General features: G+C 42.7%; 1 protein-coding gene across 1 annotated transcript in view; it reads right to left on the bottom strand.

The window, feature by feature from the left end:
• The window catches only part of LOC133464449 (tyrosine-protein phosphatase non-receptor type 14-like), a 47,317-nt gene extending 22,533 nt beyond the window's left edge, over positions 1–24,784 (bottom strand). Inside the window, exons 1-3 of the mRNA XM_061746445.1 lie at positions 24,427–24,784; positions 11,804–12,209; positions 8,673–8,848 (exon numbers count right to left, since the gene is read on the bottom strand). Of these exons, the coding sequence (XP_061602429.1) occupies positions 8,673–8,848; positions 11,804–11,977 (350 nt within the window). The 5' untranslated portion in view covers positions 11,978–12,209; positions 24,427–24,784. The remainder of the gene's footprint in view (positions 1–8,672; positions 8,849–11,803; positions 12,210–24,426) is intronic.
• Positions 24,785–25,648: the final 864 nt, after the last annotated feature.

Genomic DNA, 25,648 nt, shown 5'->3' with positions numbered 1-25,648 from the left:
AAAAAAAAAAAAAAAAAAAAAGGGGAGACTGGGCTCAGCTGCATAAAAACTCGCACACCGTTTCCTGTTTGCTGCCATGGCGACCGCAGGCCGAGTCTTTCCAATGTGAGCTGTGAGACACATTTTATGACGTACACTCACACACAAGTTAATGCACACGGACGGCGCATGCCAAAGTAACCAAACATCAGTGCTGAAGCTAAAAAGCTGACTGCTTAGTCATTCAATGATTCCTCCTCCCGTATATACGCGCTCAAAAATACACAAATGCTGCGCTGATTTTCCTTTTTTCAGCTTTAACTCCATTTGTCAATCTTGCTCTCATTTTTCCAAAACCATTCAGATCCTTATTTACTTTTCATTTACCCCCCCATCCCCATCATTCATATTTGATATTTTCTTTCACATTCTCTCCACCACTTCTGCATGTTCATTTCTTTTTTAAGCTCTTCTCAATGTACTCCCAGGTCTATAATCTGACCCCGCCCTCCTCCCCTCACCCTGTCATTACGCCCGTTGGCTAAGAGGCCATTCCGTTCCCGTGGCAACCCTCTAATTAGCTAACCCCAAACACAGAGGCTGCGACAAGAGGCGTGGCCTGATGCGGTCGGGAGAGGAGGAGCCTTGCGGGACACAAAACCTTTTAAATAATTGTGGACTTTGTTTTCACAAACCCTCCACATTTTCCGAGCAATCTCTGTATGGGGTCCGGGGAAATGTTGAGGTTGGCAGCGGCTGGCTGGGTTCTGGGTTTAAATGCTAACAACACGGTGGTGTTTATACATACGTGAGGCCAGCAGTGGTGAGATGGATAGTAAACGGTTGAAATAACTCTGAACAAGTGAAAGCCTGACAGTAAAAACTCAACAAGAGAGTGCCCATGATTCACAAATCATCGAAGAGAAGTGGTTCCATTTTAGTGCTTCTTTTATCAGCTCTTAACTCACAAAACAAAACTGACTTATGTAATGTTGACTTCTATAAGCTGTATATATTAAATATAGATGAAACCTTTTAACAATTAATCTGATTTTGTGTCCTTGAAATGGTTATTGAAAACACAGAGACATTTCTGTATGATTTATGTGAGGGTTCAGGCATAAAGGTAGGGTAAGCGTTTCCGCGTGATTTCTAACCTGTCACATTTAACGACTGACTGGCACACGCAAGGAGTGAGAAAAGAGGGGGAGAAGCTGAAGAAAACTTCATGATGGGATATGTCTTCTCAGGGAGCCCTGGAGGGAAGGGGAGGAGGAGGGAGCCAGCTCCCCTGCTTCATTGGTGCAGAAAGCATCATCCCAAAAATCCCTTACCCTGCCTTTAATCTGGACACTGCAATCTGGGATCCTTCAGTCAGCGGGTATAAAAAACCGTGACATAACCACATGGCCAAGGAACTCTAAGCAAACTGTACCGGTTGCTACAGTACAGAGGGATAATCTCTCCATCTGGACAGGACTGCCATACAGTGAAAACATGCTCAACACAAGCTCACGACCGCCCAGACTGCTATCAACCAACATCACCAAAGGCCAGGTTCAGCCATGGTTCAGTGCTTTTCATTCTCTAATTATTTCCATCCAAGCCTCAATTCAACTCAGTTCAAAAGACTTTATTAATCCCCGAAAGGAAATTAACTAAATCAGGGGATGCGTTCGAGCCAATCCCAGATGCCACCAGGCAAGAGGTGGGGAACACATTGACCAGGTAACCACTTCATCACAGGACATATAAGTGCTCATGGCAAAAGAAAGAAGAAAAGTCAATGCACACTGTTGCACATCTTCAGATGTGTTTGCAGGGAAAAATTGGCTAAATGACACCTGAAACACTTAGTTTGTCATCCTCAATGTCAAGATGGAAACATTACAAAAGGTTGGATATAATTAAACTTTTCTGGATTGTATTGTAGGCCCTGTAATGTTGGAATGAATGCAAAGAAGTTAATGGCACGAAACATGAAATATCTTAAATCTATCTTAAATAAAATTCAGTGTAAAGAATCACTTTTGATCTGTTTTTATTTGCATTTATTATGCCCTCCCAAATTGTTCTGACTCGGGGTCGTACTTCAGCACAAAGAAGCCTTTATAGTAACACACACACACACACACACCTGGCACGTGGTGTATGTCAGAATGACATCACGGCGCTGAGGAAGCTGGTAAAAATGCATGCGTAGACGTCAGGTAGATCTTTCCTTGCAGGGAATTTCTTGTGACTTCCATCATGACAGAGTACTCTGTTGGCAGGGCAGCAAGCCTCGCCAGCACAAAGAGCCCTTTATGTGCCCACGCATGTTCAAGACCCACTTAAAGACACGCTGCCAGATGGCCAAGTGGCCTGGACAACAAGCCCGCAAGCATGTGTGCATGGTCGCATGTATGAATGCCAATATGTGTGTACATATGGCCGAATCCCCCTCCTCCACTCCCACCAGCGCTGCAGTCGTGTGACCCTGAACAGCCTCTCAGCCCCATGATGGGTCCAGACGGCTTGTGTGGGAGGCGGGAGGATTTCACTTTGAAATGTGTTGAATCAGCAAGGGGCACAACACAGTACAGCTGTGTGTGTAACTGAGTGTGTGTTGGTGATAACTAGCTGAACAAAGCTAGGATTTCAAGGCTGCTGGTGCTAGTACCCTTGGGGGTTACTGGGGCCAGCTGGCCTTGCTACGGTCAACAGCTCTCACTCAGGTTCATCACTTTTTCCGAGAGACTTTCCCCCTCTTTCATATCGGTGACACACGGGGAAAGGACAGATCGGACCACACACCCTGCAATTTACCCTCAGTGATATGCGCCAAGCATCATTACAGAGGTTTTTAGTTACAACAAAGTCATCAAAACAGCGCAAAAAAACTATTCTTCATTCAACAGGAGATCAATCATTTAGTTGTTTCAGCTTTACAGACATCTCTGTGGTAGAGGTGGATTGTTTGAGAACATCCACCTTTAGTTTCTTTGGGGTTATTTTGACATCAGAAAAAGATGACTGCTGCAAGAGAGGCGAGCATGGATGCATCCATAGCAGTAGTAAGTATTTCTTTAATGAATAAAATACAAAACTGAATGTTTTTCAGTGAAAAAAATATCTTTGTTCTTCACACTGAAGGAGTGTGCGTTCAATCACAATTGTCGAATTCTTTTTGTGTCTTGGGGGGGGTTGGCCTTAATGATGATGTTCTTTGATGGGCATGTGACATCTGAGACTCCAACCTTTCAAGACAGTAAAGAATTTTAAAATATGTTGTTTTTTTTTTATAGTAACCTGATGCATTTTTTTTTGTACGGAAACAGACAGAAATTAAAAAGAAGTGGCTAACCAGCAGTCACAGTGGACCATGATCAAACTTCAACTAGTCTGGAAAATTAATCAATCAATAACCATAGAATTGAAAGAGGGGAAAGAAGTCCGTGGAAAAGAAGCCTCAGTGCTGTTCTTTCATCTTCTTTCAACAAAAATTAGGGGATACACTTCGTAAATGTTATAGCTGCTGCTACAGCAGCATCTGCACCAACTTGGTTATGAACCATTTTCACACCCAAACTAGAATTTGTTGACAACTTTGAAATCCTGCATTTTTGACATAAAAGCGTAGATTGAGACCTGATTCTCTCAAAACCACGATCTTAAAAATCTTAACCATCTACATTTTTCCTCACGATAGGTTTCTGTTTTCAATTTAGGGATTCATATACTATAACAGCCGGCATATCTGTATGTATCTGCAACTGGCAGACATTTCTCACATCCAGTGCTGTTCACATCCCTTTCAATTCAAGTCCTGAACTAGCTCTACCCCTTTTTAATATTTTTGAAAAGAAAAAAAAACAGGCACACGGGGAAAGAAGTAGTGACTTTTTGGCTGCAAGTCAGCAGTACTGAAACATGACAGCAAGATAACGTCCCCCATCTGGTGTAAAAATGGTTTTCTGAGCTGCTTTTCTGAGCTGCTTTAGAGCCAGGAATCTTACTGATTCAGAAGTGAGAGAGATAAAAGATCATTAATGAGAGAAAAAAACAAAGGGGGAAATGTTTTAGAAATTAAATGAAAGGTAAATGGCCTGACTAGGATACTGGACACTGTGGTAAAATGTACTTTGGAGCTTTGTACGGTTAAATAAAGTGATAGATATAAATGCAAGTACAAAAAAGCAGAGCAAAGAGAGATTTTGGCCTCCTGTTGTGGTTGAATTTCACAGCTGCCTGGAGAGAGGAAGAGACAGACGGAGAAACAGATGAATGGATAGACGGGAAGAGAGCGAGATCCAGTATCAGGTTACAGATCAAACACTGAACTTCAAAGACCCAACCACATTAGACAACTCGCATAATGGGCTAAACCTCTCAGTAAAATTTGGTTGGAGATAGTCAACTGTGTCCTTTTCTGCAAACTTATTAAAAAAAAAAACAACAAAAAAACAAATACCTTATTACTGAAGCAGATGTTGAGAGTTTCTGTGTTTAATTTCTGAAATATGCATAAAATCCACGAAGCGAGCTCAGACCACATACTTAATGAGGAACAAACCTGATGCCGAGACTTGCTGCCAAACTTTACCTTCTCTGTCCTCACTTGCCTTAAACGTTATCTGCCAACCCTGTCCCCTCATCAAACCGTGTTTAGAAAAAGATCTGCTTCACTGGACAGGATCCAAATCAGACTATAAATTATTGCCTTTTCTTTTTCCAAAGACGGCTGTTGATTTCTCCAAAAACAAACAAAACAAAAAAACTAATATTATACGAGAGATATACGGTTTAGATCTGTTAAAACCCGTTACTTGGAAATAATGGGTAAAAGAAAAAGTTTGAAGTTTTACAAAAAAAAAAAAAAAAAAAAAAAACTTGGGACAGTTTTTAACGTGATGTGGAGACTAAAAATGGGACGAAGGCTTTTAGAAAAGTTGCCTCAGGGGGCATGTATGGTCTCACAAAGCGGTGTATTGTAACAAACTCTTCTTACAGAGCTGCAGCTGGCTCGTGAGAGGATTCTTGGAGGAGTGTGTGAGGTGTGCAAGTGTGTGTGTGCGTGTGTGTGTCTGTGCGCGCAAATCCAGACATCCCCCTCCCCTTTTACCCCCAGCACTTCTGCTGGGAGGAATGTGCGCTCTGCCTCCTACGCTGGACGGCTGTGCCAACATTCCTGACAAACAGAAGAAGAGAAAGAGGGGGCAAAAGGGGAGAACATATGAAGGGACACCGAAGAAAGAGCGAAAATGTGTAGACCTAAAGATCAGTAGATCTGTTCTCGATCAAGAGCCGGCGACGCCGTGTGCAGGGACGGCAAGAAAAAGAGAGAGAGGGGGCTTCGGGGAAACAAGAAAAAAAAAAAAAGTGATGACCATTGTTTGTGAAATTGCCTGTAAGCTCCCGCCCGCCATCATAACCTCCATAACCCCCCCACCCCACACGCAGACACACACACACACACCGTAAAGCCTGCAGGGGATTCTTAGAATACCACGCTTTAACCAGACTAAATCCTAGTCTCTGTATAACAAACATGCAGACACACACTTTAGAGTCCCTAGTCTCTCTCATACATATACACACACACACACACACACACACACACTAAAAAAAGGATGTCATCGTTTTCAGTGCAAGCACACAAATTCATGTCTAGCCCTGCCTTTCACAATTACCAAGGAAATCCAAACACAGAAATGATTGACGGACACACACACACACACACACACACACACACACACACACACACACACACACACACACACACACACACACACACACACACACACACACACACACACACACACACACACACACACACACACACACACACACACACACACACACACACACACACACACACACACACACCTTCAAACTAACTTGTGTCTCAAGCTGCGACCTGAAATCGACCTTTCCCACATCCAGCCAGGAAGAGGCTACAAATTCAGCAGCTCAGCGCGAGTGTGCGAGTCTGAGAATAAATCTGAGATGCCACACTGTTCGCTACACACACTGACCCCCACATGCACTCTTCACAGCTACCCATCATGCTTATCCACTCTTGCCAACACACACACACACACACGCACGCACGCAAGCACACACACATACACACACACACACAACTACAGAAAGAAGGAATGCTTTTGAGGATTTAACTATCTATGTTTGGTTTATCTTGTTAGAGGAAGATTATCCAAAGAAATACCTTTATATTCACAACATCACTTTTTTTGTAGTGAATGTTCACTTACGCAACCACTTGATTAACCACTGTTACACACACCCTCTCGACTAAGATCTGACCCAGCAAATGACATAAGTTATCAGCTGTCTCAGCTCAGAGTACAAATATGCTGATATGAAAAGAAAATCACAGTACCTCGCTACAATCAAGCAACTTTTGCCTCCGATCCTTAAACGTGGAGGTCCCATGCACGGCTGCAACTAACAACTATTTCTGTAGTCGATTAATCCATCGGCTATTGAAATGATTAATAGACTAATCGGAATATGAATTGCACAATAACTTAAAACAATCTATTTAGCTTTTAGGTTTTAAAATAACCCTAAGATTGTTTAAGCCACGTGGCAACTAACAGGAAAACATAGAAAAATGATCTCTGCAGTTACAAATATGTGATTTATTTCACGTATGTGACGACCAAACTTTGCTGCTCATGAGACTTAAAAAACAAAAGGACATGAAGGTCACAAAGGTCAAGTTAAAACCTCTATGACCATCCTGTCGTCACCAAGAGGATTTGATATTTACAACCAAATGAAAGAGGACATGAAGTTAGTTGGTGTGAGACAAGAGGATGGAGAGGATGGGCTGAGACGGAGGCGGGTGAGTCACTGTGGCCACCCCTGAAGGGAGCGACTGAAAGGAAAAGATTACGGCCCCCCTGGACTTCTGAAGCACGACCACAGACAATCACAGATGAGATTCACCAGTGTGTTTACAGTCTGTGGTTACACATTTATAGCATTAGCTTCTCAATACAGTGACTCCCAAATGGTTTGTCCAAATCAAAAACTTAAAACGGTTTCTGAAAGTAGAAAACAAGAGTTTTCCGATGATACACTAGACATTACCTTAAATGTACGGCGAGCGACCACCAACAGCTTTGAGAAGCGTTTTAAGTTCCGATCTACAGCCAAAACGCTGGTACGGTTGTCCGACTTAAAAGAAACGGCAACCAGTTAGCATAAATTAAGCCAGCCAAGCTAAAATGGCTACAGTGTGTGTATGTGTGTGTGTGAGGGTATAGTAGTATAACTGCACATATATAACCCCTCATTCACACAAACACGCCCTCACACGGCTCACACATACACATGTAAAACCTCCAGAAACAGGTCATGTGTTGTATTTTGGGATACAATATACAACGCAGAAAGGTCAGTTGCATACTCAGTTTTCCTCGAAGCACACCTTCCAGAAATCTTTTTTACATATCGCAAACTGTGCAATTGCTTCCACACCACATACCACTTACAAAATTTTGGTATAAATCATTGTGTGATTTTAACAATTCCCTGAGTTTCTCAGTTGACTGCAGTTATACCTGTTAAATGCAGAAGCAGGTAGCAGCACCGCTGAGCTGACTGCACATTGTGTTTTTCTTGTTATATAAGGAGGCGTGGACTGTATGAAAAAGCTCTAAACATCCCATCACTTCTAACTTTCCCCCTGGATCCTAAATGTGAATGACACAAAAGAAAAAAAAAAAAAACTATTCCCCACACAGCCATTGTGTTCAATGGGGATGTTCACACACAGTCAGAGTGTTACGAGGGCCGGGGAGCAGTCTTGACACACTGATGGTTGCCGCTGGGTGATGCATACTCCTAATGAGTCAGCTTCCAGTTACAACTTCAGACTTGTTTTGTTTCCTTACAAAAAGAACTTGAACAAAATATGTAAATTATAGGTCACCTCTACCAGGAATTTGGCTGCATCAGCAATCAAAATGTGTGAGCAGAGATGAGAAGAAAAACATGTTAACATGTGACCAAGAAAAGCATAATGTATGTGAACGCCATGTGAATACGCCATAAAAATGCCAAATAGCATACGAGTCCCAGTTTAGTGACCTGTTTTTTGGTTGTTTTTTTTCCGGGTTTTAGCTGGAATTACATTGAAAAGAGTTGCCTAAAAGCAGTTATGCTTATTTATATTAAAAAAAATGAAATAACTTGAATTATTGAATGTTTAAATGTACCGGCAGTACCTCGCCGCACAGCTAGGACGGCCGTTTCCCAGTCTTTGCTACTGAAACTAATCAAATGTTGGCTACAAGTTTGCACATCATCAGGAGGAGAAGGGCAACAGTGTGCTTGCCCCAACTGGTCAGACTGTTCTCCCACAGAAAATCTGTCTTTAGAGTCTGACACATACAGTATATGGTTTTCTTTACCAATCGCACATTGCTCAACAGTCAATTTGTCACTATCAAACACGCACGCTGACTTGTTCAAGTACATAAGCTGTTTGATTGCATTTTGGAAGAGGTTGTAAACCACATGTTACACACACAAAAAATCAAACAACGTTAAACAAATGATTAACTTTTTCCTTTCCAGGTATTTACTCTGTACTCTTGGGACTGCTTCTAGAGACCAACAGCAGTCTTTTTTTTTTGTCACGAGAAAACAAAACACAAATGTATAAACAGGAGGCTTTTTACCTGGTGGCTTCTTGCTCCAACCGGGAAACATTGGGAACATAGAACATGACTCCAAAAAAGAGCAGCGGCTCATTGCCAAACTTGTCCAGCTGCTTCTTGAGGGGTTTCTCATGCTCCACCCAGCGCTGGGCCGGGGCCTGGGTCTTCCCTTGGAACCACAGCCCAAAGTAATGGGTCTAGATTGTGGTGCGCAAGGTCAAACGGACAAAAAGGGAAAAGAAAAAAAAAAGATAAGTTATGGAATTGAAAACCAAAGAAATAAAAACACAGTCAGTGATTCTTTACTAAGTCCTCAACATGTACAACATCAGTATTGCAGCAGTAGACAAAAAAATAAATAAAAAATGCACTAAACACATCTCCTCATCGTGACAGAGCCTTTCTGCAAACTGAGTGACCTGAGTGATTGCAACTACTAGTTGCAATCTGGGCATCAGCAGCAGCAGTTTCTAAGATTCAATCCATCATTTCATATCCATTTGCGTCACTGAGAGAAAAGCTGATTTTTTATTGGCTCATAAACACACGTTTCTTCTGCATGATTTCATTCTTATATAATGCAAGTTTAAAAAGACAATTTCAAATGCAACAAAGAGCGAGACACACGCAGACGCAGCACTCAGGTGACTGCATTCATGAAGCAGACAGCCACGACAGTTGTGGTGTCACACCACCTCATTTATAAGATCGCCGACACCTGACAAATACCACGACACTACGGCAGTATGCGCAGTTTCACTGTCAGTGACTCCAACAGACGCAGACACGCATCTGAACGCAGACATCCATCACGCTTAACCCGTCTTCAAATACACATACATCCTTCCTGTGTTGTCTGACATCCACACACACACACACACACACACACACAGAGTTTCACAAATATACAGGAGTCAAGATGATGAATGCAGTTCAAAGCTACATGCATCCAATTGTAACAGTACTTGTATGCAAAGAGCAGTGGGACAAAGTGAAGGGGAAAGTCAAATACGTAAAGTTATGTGGAAAAGTTAGAACCCTCCCTTTTAATCCAATGTTTTAAGTGTAAAAACTGTTTTTTTTTGTTTCTTAGAAAGGGGACCTATTATGGCATCTAATACCTATTTTAAACAGGCCTTGAATGTCTTAAAAACAAGCTTTTGATTGTTTTTGCTAAATAAATTAGAAATTCAGCCTCTGAGCCATGTCTTTATCTTCCCATTCTCTAACCTCATTTTCTATGCTGGATTCTGAGTGGGCGGGGCTATGATAATGAGGCACTGTGCTGATTGGCTGCCTGAATGATGCGATACACCGCTACGAAAAAATGGTGGAAGCTCCGGCCGGCGGAGTTAGTTGTGGGCGTGATTTCACCAGAGATGTTACGGTTCGGTTTCCTGTATCTGTGTCACGTGGGTTTCCCCACTGCCCCGCCCCTTTAGGAGACTAACAGCAGGTCCTGAGTCTATTGAGTCCTATGGGAAAAGGGAACGTGATCACAGATTTATCAATTCCTTCGCCCCATAGTAACCTAAGTAAATATGGGACCCATTTTTCAAAAGCCACAAACCTTCTGAACATTCTGACACCAAAATGGCAATTTTCAGACCGACAAATTAGGAGAAAATGAACTTTGTTTGAGACCTGTCTCTGTCTGAGCAACACGCTCTCGTGAGACTCCTCTCTGGTGCTGATTCAGAGATTCAGAGTCGTCGGTCACTGCAGAACTGCCAACGTCGTTTTCCGATCGGATAAACTGAAATTTAAAACTAAAATAAAACTTGCTTCTTTGCTTACCGTAATAATACTGTTATTGTTATTATTGAAGTCTTTTTGGAAGGGAAAAAAAGAATATTAGACTGATCCGATGTACTGGGTTGATATCAGACATTAAAGCTAGGGTCTACGATTTTACATATTGTACGTTTTTATCAAAATCATTTATAAGGTTGTTATGGCCCAATAGTGTTACCTATGAAATATGATTAGCAAAAAGAACCAAAAGAAAATATTTCTTCTATCTGCTGTAATCCTGCAAAGAAGTCAACCAATAGGTGCCATTCGGCCCGAACGGCGCCTATTGGTCAATCTGCTTGAATGTCAGTGATAGGACAGTCCTTACCCTACTCCCCGCCTCCCAAAGTACGGCAACACGAAGGACATACACGGCTCCGCGTTGTACCGGTATACTTCCAAAACGATGTGGGGAGAGGGGCGACCACGCCCACTTAGGAGACAGGAAGTGTATACCATTTCATAGCATTGGCAGAAACGGTAATGCGTGATCTTCTGTATAGAGTATCTTTGGTTTCACGCATCGGAGGCCAACCTATGTAAATTGCATTTGCATGAATCTGAACGGCTCGTAGAAGCCACATCACACTGGACGGCTCATCCGGGCGGCTGTACAGACACTGCAGAATTTGGTTGCTTTCCTCCTTCTCTGAGATGGCAGGCTGAGGGGAGACCACTTTATATATGTTAAAGCAAGAAATGTGTTTTTCATAATAGGTCCCCTTTAAATAAGACTCAGGGGATCATAGTAGTGGGCAAAAACAACTTCAGAAGAATAACATACAACCTTTTTTATTTTTTAACCATTCTATCATTTATATATTCGATAAAGTCATACAGCAAAATGTAGTAAAGTCCAGATGATCAATCTGCCTTAAAGAAAAAAAAACAATATTATTAATCCAAGATTGTATTGGCCTAATACTAAAAAGGTCCACTTCACTCATATGATTATCTTTGTATGAGTAAACCCCCCCCCCCCCAAAAAAAAAGAAAACTTTATTTAAAAGTGGGAACTTTTTCACCTGATAAAAAGTTAAAAACAAAAAGAAGAAGGAGTTAATTGAGATGAGGGGGTGAACAGTTTCTTCCCTCTGCTGTGAAAAAGCGAGGACAGGGGCAGCCATGCTTCGTTAGAGACAAACAAAGACCCCTCAGGATACAGACTACAAAGGGCAGTGAGAAAGGTGTGACAGAGACACGCAGCAGTCACAAGAGTAAAGACTGAACACAACTCTAACAGCACACTTAACTCGTAGCTGACTGGGGGAGAAACTCCCACTCAGGTATTCCAACATCGCCATCTGACATTTGACCTAGAGCCGGCATGCAGCAGTGTCACAAGGTAAAGGACTAACCTCCCGCAGCTCCAGCCTCTGGGCCACCGCCTCCAGACACTCCTGCCCCGTGCTCTCCACCGACAGGGTGCATTCAATCACACTGTTGTCCAGCAGGCGGATCCGCGTCACAAAATAGTTCTTGCTCAGGACATTGTAGCGCCGCGTGCGCCGCAGCTTCAGCCGGAAGGGCATGGCTGGTCAAGGGAAGGGGGTCACGACTGAGTCAAGGGTCAAAAGTCACTTGGGAGCAAGCGGGCGGTGAGAGGGGTGGGCAGGCTCTACGACCTGGCTGCTGCCCTCCTCACTCTCGCGCGACGCCAGCCACACCACCGGGCGGAGAGATGCACCCAGGCAAGGCGCTGGCCCATTCCCAAAGTTGTCCAGCGTAGGAGAGGAGGATGATGAGGAAGAGTATGATTCCGTTCTGTGCAGAGAGATTACAAAAAAGAAATCAGTCAACTACATGGAAATGTACGATTACTTTTATTTCAATCTTCTAAAAAGGTTGGAGCCAATGAGTTTCAGGATACTACACAGGGCTCTTATGAGTTCCAGTCATCCTATCAACCCCCCCCCCTCCAGATGATCATATCTCCAAGGATTATCATCCTGCCTACCTCCTGACAGAAAACAGGCCGACTGAGTAGAATCACCAGCGATAATGCCAGCGGGGTTAGTGCTGTGGCACTAGCAGTGGCAGAGCAGCAGATACCATAGTTTAGGCAGCTGCGCTTTCTCCAGTCCCACAAGGCCCAGCTTCAAGGAAAGCTGGGAGACAGAGGCAGAGACGTAAGGCCATGGATGAACAGACATCAAACGGCTGAGCACAGACATCCATCTGAACTCCGCAGCTGGCTCTGAGGAACTAATGCAGCTTCTAAGTCTCGTATCTGCCCAAGTGGGAGGCCTTCCCTTTCCTTTTTATCCGCCTTGTCCCTCTCTCTGTTCGACAGCAGCACAGCGACACACACACACACACTGTAGTATACAATGTGACAGTGTGTTAGATTGCACACACATGCAGTGGTGACCTATGTACTTCAAAAACTTACTTTATGGCAGCTACTCTTACAAAGCAGAACATAAGAAATAGTGTTTAAGTATCTCATAAAAACTGAGGCACAATCATCACATGGAAAACAAGAAAACACACACACACACACAGTTACACACACACACACGCTGTGGTTTTAAGATTGAAGGAAGTCTTCGGGAAACACTTTGAACAAATATCCGAGTTAGTTCTTGATTCCTGGCTTTCATGTCTGTAATGAGGAAAGACCTTTGAAGTGTGGCAGGACACTTAAGGCACATCCACTTGTATTTCTAGGTATTCACACCTTTACTAAACTAACTAAGCTCTTAAATCCAAGTGATTTTTTAAGCAGTCAGCAAGAAATTTCAAATAATGCCAGTAATCCCAAAAGGCAGTGTCATTAAAGGATAGTAGCAACGTATTTTTTTTTACCTATTAGCCCCTTCTAGATCACAAAACAAGGCTTTACACCTCTTCAGCAAAGCAGGAACAATAATAACTAAACTATGGACTAAACTAAAAGTGTGTAAAAATAAAAAAAGTAAAAACATATTGCGTTTATGCATAAAAAGAGGAAAAAAGTCCTTCGGCAGAAGAAGTTAAAGACCCAAAATTTGAGAGAGGGAAGAAAAAAAAGTGGGAGATGTGCAGCGGAAAGAAGAAGAAGAGTAAAGACGGAGTGGATCTGTTGCTTCTTGTCCTGGGTTCTGGCAACGTGCTCCTGATAGTCAGCTTGGATCCCAGCCCAGATTCCTCTCTAACCACGGCTGGAAAAACAGAGCACACCTGACACAAGCGTGAGCGCCATGAAGACATACGGAGAGTGTGTGAAGGCTTTTGTGCCTGTTGCACCCGAGCGAGCGGGAGAAAACAATACTGCCGGGGGAAACTTGAATGAAAGCTGTCACCAAGCTACAAAAGATGTGGCCTTCTGGGAGTGCGTTATATAAAGCTGCATGTAATTCATGCACGTTTTATTGAGCGTTCATGGCAGCACATGCTCACCGAACAAGGAGCGCTACCACAAGTGAGTAAATATGCTATACTCGCAGAGTAAATCAGCTTAGATTTTGGATATGTGGCCACCGTGACCACAGTCATCACCTTTCGACCCTCTCCTCTGGCTCTGGTTGAAGAGAAGTAATGGTAATCCCCCCCCCCCCCAAAATGCCTCAACAAATGTTCCCAGGAACAAAAATCTGCAAGATCACTGTCAACATGTATACAGAACGAGGTAAACAGAGTCAAAAATGTCAAAAACACACAGAAATCCACCATCTAGTGTGCAAACATAGACATGCATGAACAAGGCACACCACAAACACAAACACAGGATCCCAACACACACAAACACACATACACACAGAGACACACACCAGGTTCTTTCGAGGTTAGCCAGAGGACCAGACGGCGTTTGGCGAATTTCTAAACCAGTAATCAGTGGCGTGGTTTGGGAGTGTGTGGTTGAGTAGAGCAGACAGACAGACAGACAATAGTTTGGGATCAAACCCACTCCTTGGTGCAAAAAAATAAAGCGCTGCTGAGACGCTGCATACCATTTTCATCCGACTATCATGTTTATTTCCAGCGAGCAAAAACAGCACATACGCTTATGAATTTGCACGTTGTAATTTTGCGGTGCGGAGAAACCGAGAAGGAAAAAACTGAGGGACCAGGGTTGTTTTTATTTTTCAGAGTAGTGACCTTTGTCTAAATATATACAAACCATTCCCATCTTTTGTTTTGTTTTGTTTTTTTCCTTGTCTCACCCAGAGTAAAGCAGCAAGGGACAAACCTTTTTTCGTCTCTAGAGTGCTTAAGTTTAGCTTCTCATTTATTTAACAAACTAAACCAAGATGCAGCAACGATGTGTGTAGAATGAAGTGGCCTGTAGTACCACCTTAGGTGACAACCCAGCCTTCATAAGCAGGTACTTGATTATAGTAACACTGAGATCATTTACAACCAGGGGAAGTCTCATATATGAAAAATGCAGGATGGCGTTACAGCCGGCAGAGAATCAGCCGGTGGGGGATTAACCCATGCATGAGGCAGCTGGCTGTTTTAAAGAGGCTGCATCTGTATGTTGATGGCTGAGTCTAAATAGACTTTGGACTGGCTGCTGGTGTGCACCATTGGTGGTTCCCACCTGCTTCTGCGCAGCTCTTAGATGGCCTGACAACCCTGTTTGGGTTTTTTTTCCCCCACAGATGGAAGTTTTCAAGCTCACGCTGCTGTGTACTTCTTACAGAGAAGCAGGTTTCTTTTGGCAGCCCCTTTAATCGAGTCGCACGTAGGATGAACTTGCCCGGAGGTCCAATCTTGGGGAGATTGGCAACTATCTTGAATGTGTTCCTCTTGCTAATATGCCTTCACACTCAGTGCGGTTACATGCACATCTAAATCAAGCTATTGGCAACAATCTTGCTAAGGATTAAACTGGAGTTTCAGAGAAATCCAAGTATACATGCGCGAGAAAACAATCGATTATTGAGTGAGGTGTGTTCGACTCACGTAGGCGTTCTTCTGGAACACTTAAACAAGCGCAAAGGAGGACAACAACATGCAAAAATATGGATGCTAATGATGTAGCAGTTCTGTATATTTCGTACATACTAAGCCTGGTCATGTTGCAGGTAAGATGCACACAAAGTTCTTCTTCTGTTACCGTGATGTTAATGAGTATGTATGAATGATGAATGATGAGTATGTTAAGACAACAATTCAACTTTCTGTTAGTGCGTACTGACCATGAAATTATGGATTCAAAATAATTTGGAAATTTGCTAGAAACCTCTCAGATTCATGAGCAGCAATAGTTGTTTCTCAAATATGATTACTAAACATTGTAGTAACACGCTTGAATACAAACCAGCAAACTTTTAAATCCCTGCCTTTAGGTGTTCACACTTGCTGGTGATCAATTGTTTAAGTTAATTTGATCTGCAGCATCTGGTATAAAAAACTGAGTAGTGTGGAGGAGTGTTTTGAATCCTTCAAGTTTAAAAAAAAAATGTCAACGACATACAAACATACCTTTAGTGGTATGCAATGTACCGTCATTCTTCAACAGACAGCTTAACAGGTGTGTAACTGTAGCTAATAAGGAGGATGGGCTTAACAAACACCAATGTGTTAACAGCTGACAAAAAAGAAGGGAAAAAAAGGTTATAAAATGGGGTAATAAACAATGTTGACACAGCTTTCCCCCTCGGGGTGCAATGTTTTAGTGCAAGTCATCCCTCTACCCATGCAGGTGTGGATTCTGCTTCCAGGGGCCACCTGAGAACAACCAAAACATGCTAGGACAAACCCCCACAGCACCACCAGCGAGACGGGTGTACGCAATGAAAACAAACATGACAAAAATAGGTCCCCTGGCAGTAGTTGTGCTCCTGGTGACTGTATTCCTAAAGTGCTCAGCAATAAATAATGTGAAAATGTCCTATTTAGTAGCACTGAACTACTGTACGACATCTTCTACGGAGCAGCTGATGTGAGTTCCTCCTCTCTGCTCTGGTTGAGCGCTGCTCTTCTGCTGCTCCATTCACGTCCTCACAATGGCGGCAACAAAACAGCACTTTGTCACCTGCTGTTAAGACCATTAGACGCAGACTGCAGAGAGCTGAGGAAGCAAGTGTAGCGTGCGTAACTCAATCAATCTGATCTCTGTTGCTCGTCTCCCGTCTGAAGCGGCGACGCTGCCCCGTCTCGCTCCCCTCCTATTACACACGAGCGCTGTACCAAAACAAACAGGTTAAGTGCTTCACGGCTCATAAAAATGCTTCCTCCAGGATACACTTTTTACAGTTGGGTCCATGAAGCTAAACCCGAACTGGATCAAATAGCAGGGGTCCAACGCGGTATTTGAGAGGATGTTTTCATAAGGACGCACAAATTATAACTACAAAAAAAAAAAAAAAAAGTGGCAAAAAGTATAAAATGACAGAAGTCACCCTTTCAGTTTATTAACAGCCGAACTAAAGACTTAGTGACCTAATTATTTCATGTGTGAACGTTGCCACTTATTGTGTTGCCCTATCTGTTACTCCAAACAGACTTAAAACAGAGGAATTTGAAAATGCTATTAGAGCCAGATTTAGTCTGATACTTCCGCAATCTTCTTATGTCTTTGATCCTCTTGTTGCCCTCCTGGCTTACCTCCGAGTTCAGCCGTGAGATGTTTTGGGGAAACACAGCTCTAAGTACACATGCATTCCAGGTCACATTCAGCCAAAGTACGTCTGGACCGGACTGCAGCAGCTACCGGAAGCTGACCCGGGATCAGACATGATCAGACATTACTAGCCCCCCCACCACCACACATTCTGCAGTGACTACCACTGCACAGTTGCCGTAAAGGCACATTCACACACACGAGCAATACCAACACAAATCTTACCAGACTGCCCAGGTATGTCATTTTTTGTGTGGTCTCCAGCTGAGATGGACATACTTCACGGGTTCAGTACTGAAGATGAAAACACTCATATATGATATTTGATGGTTGGCAAAAAAGTCAAAAGGAAGCCATGTAAATATGGACCTGCACGAAGGATGGCAACACATGTAATACACCATCCCACTGCGACACCGACGGGTGAAAAGCCCAAGAAAATTACATTTACTGAAAACAGACAGGATGTTTTTTTCCACAATCTAGGTATCTGATTAACTCTAAGAAAAGCCTCAAGTTTCATCAAGTAGGCCTACAAGTAAGAAAAGCACATATCACTCCTTCCTATTGTCCTTTTGCTGCTTTTGTCCTTGAATTAATGTTTTAATTTAAAAAGGAGGACAAATTATTTGTTGTTGTGAAAGTTTTCAAAATTAAGAAGTTATGATCCTTGACATGTCCCTTGCAATTTAAAAGTAGGTTTTTTTTTAAATGAAGTCATTTTAAAAACAAAAATGCATAAATGGGAAATTTAAAGCAAAGTAATAGCTTCACTTTTTCTTTTTTTAAACATTACCCATCATAAAACATGCAATACATGATTCAAAAACCATCACATGATCCAGATCGTAAGGTTCCTGATCCATCACTTCACGTGGTAGCATCCTCCTACATATTCTTGGATGATACTACAACTACAACTATTACTCACAACACTCTATTTTGGTTTGCGATGTTTGATGAGTATGAATAAAGAAAACCGAAGGAAGATATGAAACCAGTACGTTACACTTCCGATCATAAGAGCTCACAACGAAATTCATTTTAAATAACTGACCAAGTAGATGTAACAGAACCAGCATGAGAGCTGAGTGAGACCAGGACAAAGTCAAATGTATCATTTCATGTATCATATAATGTAAGTGACAGTGAGTGAAAATATTAATATAAAAAGGGAAAAAGTACCTTGTTATGTACCAGTACACCCAAAGGTTTTGCTGGACTCCATAAGTGTAACCAGAGTGTGTGCGAAACGCTGTACAATAACAACGTATTTGCAGTGGGGCAGTCGGGCACATCAGAGCTCTTTGTCATCGGACACTGACCGTGTGTGTGTGTGTGTGTGTGTCCATCTGATCCTGAAAACTATGTGCATGAGTGAGTGTGTGTGCACGTTCATGCTTGAATATTTTCAACATGTACTGTACGTATAGTTTTGGTGGTATTTAGGGACAGACAGTGCTCACACACACACACACACACACACACACACACACACACACACACACACACACACACACACTAGCAGCTGCAAACAGATGGTGGAGCCAGGCGGCCAGACAGTGTGCTTCTAACAAGCACATCTGCTTTCTCACTTTCTGGCCCTGCTTTCTTTTCTCTGCAGCTCCACAACTGTGACAAAGACACACACACAGAGACTCTCTCTCTGCTGTGTGAGAACATGGGGACAGTGACAAACACACAGTGTTCACGCAGAGGTGACACCCAGACAGTGAGTGAGGCTTGTCTGCAACTTTACCCGGTCCACAGGCCGCAGATTCCACCCAATTACACTCAAGTCTCATAAAAATAAAAATATTTGAAGCATTAGCATTTGAAGTGTTGAGAGAGAAAACATCTTACGTTGATGAGTAACATCTACCATCACCTCCTGTTTTGAAAATGTGCAACATTCAGGGTTATCCTGAAAAATATCCACCTGTCCAACAGCTGACTGACAATTACATTTTTACCTTAACTCCTGATTGAAACATTTGCACTGACAAATGTGGTATATGTAATGCAAATTCTTTGTATTATGTCAACCAGTAAGATGTAAGGTGTTGCATTAGACTCAAAACTGCATAAGATACAGCAGGACCAGATAGTATCCATGAGCTGATGGCCATCTGTTTAGCTCAGACAAAAGCAAATGCGTCTGCCCTTCTTGATCATATCAGTACTGATTTAATATTGAAATCAAAGCAGTCAAGACAAACTGTGTTTCAACCAAAAGTATCAAGAGATAAAAGTCCCGGGACTTTGATTTTCGGAGGAAGGTCCGAGGGTTCCAGCAGACCACAATTTAACCATTTCCAACTGATAATATTTGGCAAATTAATGAGATTAAATGTGAAAAAGCAACGTCTGTCCGCAGTCATATGTCAGGGCTGCCAGGCTGACTACAGTACACTGATGCAAATCAGTGAAAGGGGGAAAGGCACTTGAACGACTCAGGATCTGGTAAAAGCCTCTCACTCTTCGTCGAGTCTCAAGGTCACTCGACGACTGCAGTTTGTGCTACGTCCCATCTCTCCACAGCTGATTGAAATGGAAAAGCCTGAAAAGCTAACAAAGACCGATGTTACGGTAAGGTGGAAATATGATGGAAAGGCCACTATTTTGACATTTCCAAACACTAAATCTCACCCCAAAAGTACCGGGAACTCACAAAAATAACATAAGCATGGACAGGTTTGGGCGTAAAATACATCTATTGTGCTTGTCTATGCACCAGCTCTTTCTGTACTTGGAAATTGAGATTAAATATCATATATGTAACAATTTCAGAACAGAAAGTAACAGCAGCTCCAAGATTAAAGTAAAAATGTTCTTGAAAATGCTGTTTTTCAACCGACGCTATTTGGTCAGGAAAGAGTAAGACACGTGATCGCACCCAGACCAGTCTGACAAATGCTACAAAGATCAAGTCGCTTACTGCTATTACACACCGTATGGAATATAGTTTTTGCGGGCGATACATTTTGTAAGGTTAGAAAAAGGAAATAAAATTCATAACTTTCCAACCACAATATTCATAGTGGAAGAAAAACTGCATCTACACAGATTTTAACATCTTTAAACCAAGGAAAGTATATTAAAAAAAAAAAATTAAATGACAGGGCGAGTACCACTCTTCTGACGTTGACAGCAATCGCAGTCGTCTAAACATCATCAATACCATAAAAAGGGGAAACGTTTTAAGTGATAAATTACCAGATTCCAAATTTTCCAAAGCAGCACCGCCACTGCTTTGCCTCTCATCCTACAGCGGTGAAATCAGGGGACTGATGTCATCTCAATAAATACGAACGAGCAGCGCACAGGGCGATTCTAGAGGGGGACGTTGGGTGCATACATGTGCGGCTTGCATGTCCTCCAAAAGGCACACAAAACATCAGTTATTCCCAGCACCTCAATGAGAAAACAAAGGCTTTAGATAAGCGATGGAGCTGGGGAACGGAGCAGAAAGGATGTGACACTGGTAACTCTCTGCCTCTTATCATGTTGGTACAGTTGGTCATGAGTGGGTTCAGGGAAGGAGAGAGTAAACATGGACAGTTGTGCTGATAGCAGCAGCTCTCCACGAATCAACAACAGAAACGTGGGACCCTCAGTTATCCGCCACCGAGCCTGCTGCGGCCAAACCACGATGCTCTTCACATTTTCCATAACCCCCCCCCTTAAAAAAAAAAATTCCCTCCTGGGAACCACATCACACAGCCACACTCACACACATATGCTCAATCACCAAAAAGCCACACAGTGTTTTCTCACGACCGGGCCCTGAGGCACCAACACCACAGACGTCAGCGGCACCGACTTTACAGGCCTGTGAAAGCAGGAACTCGTTGGTTTTGCAGCCATTTACATCCGGCGGTAGCTTAAATCCACAATGACTCTAAGGGAAGAAGTAGTCACACCTTTTAAACTTGAGATCAAATGGAAAACGTCGGTAGTTGATGCTCAGATCCTCATTAAATACCATGTGAACATCGAGACTCATGTGTGGGCCACATCATGGGAAGAGTCACATGTTTCTAAGTTCTGAGCGGATCGGGGGCAGAGAGAGTCTGATCTGCTGCTGGGGAGAAAAAGGGGCCAGCAGAAATTGACAACTCATACAAAAACACCTGGTTGGAGTATGGAAGAGTTGGACAGGTTGCTGCACGCTTGTCGCTCTGTTTTTGTGCACTCAGCTGCCAGAGAGTTCGGAACTTAGACAGCACACCAACCCTCTGACAAAAGCATCTCCGCGAGATTGAGAACAACAAGAGGAGCCTATAACTCATTCATGTTTTAATTGTACTCAGGCTGAGGGTATGTACTGGGACCAGGTAATTCCCAAACAGCAAGGCGCTGCGCTCTTGAATATAAAAGCTGCTTACACTTAAGCACAAATGATAGCAAACCAAAAAAAACTAACTAAAATAACGTCCCTCTATAAAAGGTTAGTATTGGTGGAGCTGTACTATTGATGCCTTTCTTTACAACTAAGTGGGTGGCAGAGCTAAAATGAATACCACCATAATTATTAGGAATTACTGCAATGGAGCATATTTTCCAACAAGAAAGCAGTGTTTAAAAGTAGGGGAAAGGGTTTAAGATGACGTGAAGTAAAAGAGGTCTATAACTATCTGAGATTTGTGCTTCATTTGAGAGATTCATTTATCTATATCTACAGAATTAATTCCCAATATGTGTGGTAGTGATTTCTGTTCATCATTTGTAAGTTATTATTCTGGATGTGGGATTTTGGGTCACACAATGGGATGTAACATTGGAAATCTAGAATAATTTAAGATGTTATGAGACGAGTTTCCATTAGCTGTGGTCTGGGTTAGTTTTACGTGTCACAGTTAGTAGGAATGGCCCCGCTATGAGGATTTCGGGAACTTACAGAGGGCCAAAACCAGTTAATGCCTTGAGTAATGTGCTTCAGCAAAAAAAAAAAAAAAAACAACTGCTGGATGGGGGAAGATGGTGTTGGCTCAGTGCTACATGGGTAGTCTGTAGGCAAGAAATGACATTGCTCAGATGTCTCAATGTCCCTTTTGAGCTCAACTGCCGCCAACACAGTGTCTGCAAACTGAAACACAACAACGATTTGAGATCCTTAAATGCTGATATCCTCTTTCTTTTCTGTTTGTCCTTTTTTTATTGGATGTCAGCCAAAGTGGTGCACTACTAGTAGTATGTCCAGAGTGTCCCTCTGCTAAGTCGATGGATTCCACCGGGTCCATTGCAATAATCAAGATGCAGAGGTTGACATGCTTGGGGAGAGGTTTGGCTCCGAGGTTTAACTCAGACTATATAAAAACAATGGACGAAGCATTCGGTCACATGACCGTTTTTTTCCTCGTACAGGGTGCAACCATGTTGCTCAGCACGCCGACGGGAACACACACACCATATGTCAAAGTTAGCTTTGCTCCCAGCTCCTCCAGCTGAACCCCGCCAAAATATCTGCAGAGCTGGCGTCAGACATTAACAGCGGAATATACCGTTGAACGTGTCGACTCGTCTGCAAAATCGAAATCACAAATGACCATCAAGTTTAGCCTACACTGGGTTAATACAAACGGCTGGTTTCTTCGCTAAGGGCAATAACATGGCGATTGCGGATGATAAGGAAGTTATAACGGCTAGCCATAGGCTGAGCCGACTGTGAATCAATCATAATAAAATACATTTACTGCTTAATCTAAACTTTTCTTACGTGGTACAACATTTAATGACTTGATATAATAAAAACATGCACAAGATTGTATTAATATTTGTGTATCTAAACATCTTAATCCTCTAAATGAATCAGCTTCCAAACAGACGCTGCAGCATTATTCATCCATTAGTTTCCAACTACAGTAACGCTTCACTGCAAACCATCAGGGTAACCACAAGTTGAAGCTCAAGGTTCTGTTTCAGGCTGGCAGCTGAATGCGGGTAGGTTTTGGCTCAGTCAGCTGTATTCTGGTACCTGCAGAACAGTAACAGTTGTCACATTTAGGCCGACTTTTTAAAGCGTGGATTTGGACCAGTTTGGGATTTGGCTGCAGTCAGGCCAGCAATGAACCATGAGGGTGACCTTAATAGGGGCCAGATAAAGATCTGGTTCAATTTCAGCTCGCAGACTGGAGCAAGCATGCAGCGCGGGGCATTTCTGGGGCCTCATTCCCAGTTTACATGTTCTAACTTAATGCTGGACACTGTGGAGTCAAACCATTTTGGCTTCCTGGAATTTGTTTCTTCAACTTTGGTTAAAGTGCTATAACAACAACAAAAATGGCCACTGAAGCCTATTTTTTTCTCTCACTCCCTCTTCCTGTGCTACCTTGAGCACTTGACCAAAATTACAGCCATAGTTTCTGCACATAGTAATCAGATGGTCTTTTGACTCAAATGACAATTGGCAACACAAACAGTGTCCGACTAGCCTTTTGAATGCATCTTCACATTGTGCAGAAAACACCTATTTCACCCGTATGCTGACATGAATGAAGCCCCCCGTTTTGACGACACTTTTCAGCAACCTTTCTGTGATGCAGGGTGACATAAACAGCACTGAGACAAAAGGCATTTAAAAAGAGCTTGTCGTGTCTCCACTGAAACACAAAGCATGGGTGAAGGCTACTTCTCTAACAAGTCGTGGTCCTTTAAATTCTCCACATGGGTGTACTCCCAAAATCACTTGCACCATATAATTTAAATAGCATGCCTTTGAGCTTATAAAGATAGCCAGATGTGTATGTGTGTGTGTGAAGCCTACGCCTCCGGGAACTATGTTGTATTTTGGAACTCCCCTCTGTTTACAGTAATAGTGGCAGTCCAAAGCAGTGCATGTCCAAACACATCTTTTACACAAACATGCATGCAGAGTATGCAGCCAGGGTGTTGGGACAGAAAAAGACGGGATACATTCAGTGACAAACTGGAAGGCCTCTCACTTCTCCTCATGCACAAATGACTCCATGGTTCATCAATCACAGTCAAGGATGGCTAAAAATGTCATTATTCCAGATGTTGTAGGCTCCTCTTGGTATGCAGCCATTGCTCAAACCAAACTGGATCTGGCTACATGAAGTTTCATATATAGTAATTTCAGGATTACCTCAGTAACTTCCCACAGCTCTCCAGTGTTCTATAACTGGAGGCTGGCATCTTAAGTTTATGTGAAACATTTAGGGCCCCGTCTGTGATTTAATGGATGTTTATGTGAAAAAACGGAGGGGGTGGGGGCTTGGCATGAAAATATTTGGGGATCTACTCTCTGCCCTACGTGGCCCAGTCATTTGGCCTCCACGTCTGTGCCACTGATGTAGACTCCAAAAACGAGTTTCTCTTCTACGCGAGTATCCAGGATTGTTGGAAACTATTAAAAAAAAAGCAGAGGACAAAACTTATCATCTGAAAACGCACATCCAAACTCACCCTTTTTTTTCCTCCCAACTGATGCAATTCTTCTTAGCACTTCTTTTGCGCAGTGATAATCCTCACATAGTCACTTAAGGGACGTTAAAACCCCGTGCGGAGAATAGTGATGTCGAAAGTCTCCCATCACATCATATGAGCGCAACCTTCAGCGCAAGGAAAAAAGTCGGAGCGGCATTCGCAAGTCCTGAAATCGTTGCACATCGACGTTATGGTGTGTGCGTTTGCTTTTTTTACGGAAAAACAAAATCATGTAAAAATAAAAACAAAACAAGAAAAACATTAACAAACTTCTGCAACTCCGATCACAGCGACGCGGTCCTCTTTTGCTGGGACTCCTGGTATGTTTATAGTAGTGGTCCCCTTTAGTCCAATGGAGGCGTTCAGACAGGCGGGGAGAGGAGCTGATGCCGCGTTCAAGTACTAATTTTTCTATCGGAAAAATCAAAGACGTTGCGCGTCTACCTAATGAAGGTAGTGGTTTTTAAGACATTGTCTCAGGGGATCAACAGACAGATTAGCCTATTCCTGTACTCAAAGATATATTTAAAAAAAACACGTGTTTCCACATTGTCCGAAACGTGTTTAGTGGGTGAATGATGATATAAAAGTATTGCATAGAGTACAATGAGAGCTAGGGGTACCGTTACGAGCCACGGTGGGGGTCCGTGAAGGCCTCGACGGGCCCAGACGCCTCCAGAGCGCCGTCCCCTCCGCTGTGACATCAGACGGGAGGAATGTGAGGAATGCAGGGCTCCTGGGAGAAGTCCTCCTCGCTTAATGGGTTTTCAGGGGCCACGGAGGAGACTAAACGTCGAACAAAGGAGTCCCCTCACATTTTCATGTCCCCTCTTTCTGCCTTTTTTGGCCGGAATGAGTTACAGCGTCGGTGGGGCGATTTATTTGCATAACCTACATTTTTGCCATGTACTTAAATGCAAATTTGGACACTTTGTTTTACATATGCAGCAATCGTTCATACAAGTGTGATTTAACACTTCTCAAATCACACTAAAGCATAAAGATGTTATGAATATAACATATATGTTTTGCATAGTATTGCTCATACTGTTCACTATACTTGAAACCCATCTTCAGCAAATTTATTATTCTTATAATACGTGACACCCATTTGATTGAATGCCGACATTTAACAGTGATTGATTGATTGATTGATTGAAATCTTTATTTCGAGCATATTAAATGGAAAAAGAAAAACAAT

Source organism: Cololabis saira, chromosome 18, assembly GCF_033807715.1.
Source record: "Cololabis saira isolate AMF1-May2022 chromosome 18, fColSai1.1, whole genome shotgun sequence".
NCBI classification, from domain to species: domain Eukaryota; kingdom Metazoa; phylum Chordata; class Actinopteri; order Beloniformes; family Belonidae; genus Cololabis; species Cololabis saira.
The sequence above is the reverse complement of the archived record's forward strand: the minus strand, read 5'-3'. Positions and strand labels throughout refer to the sequence as shown.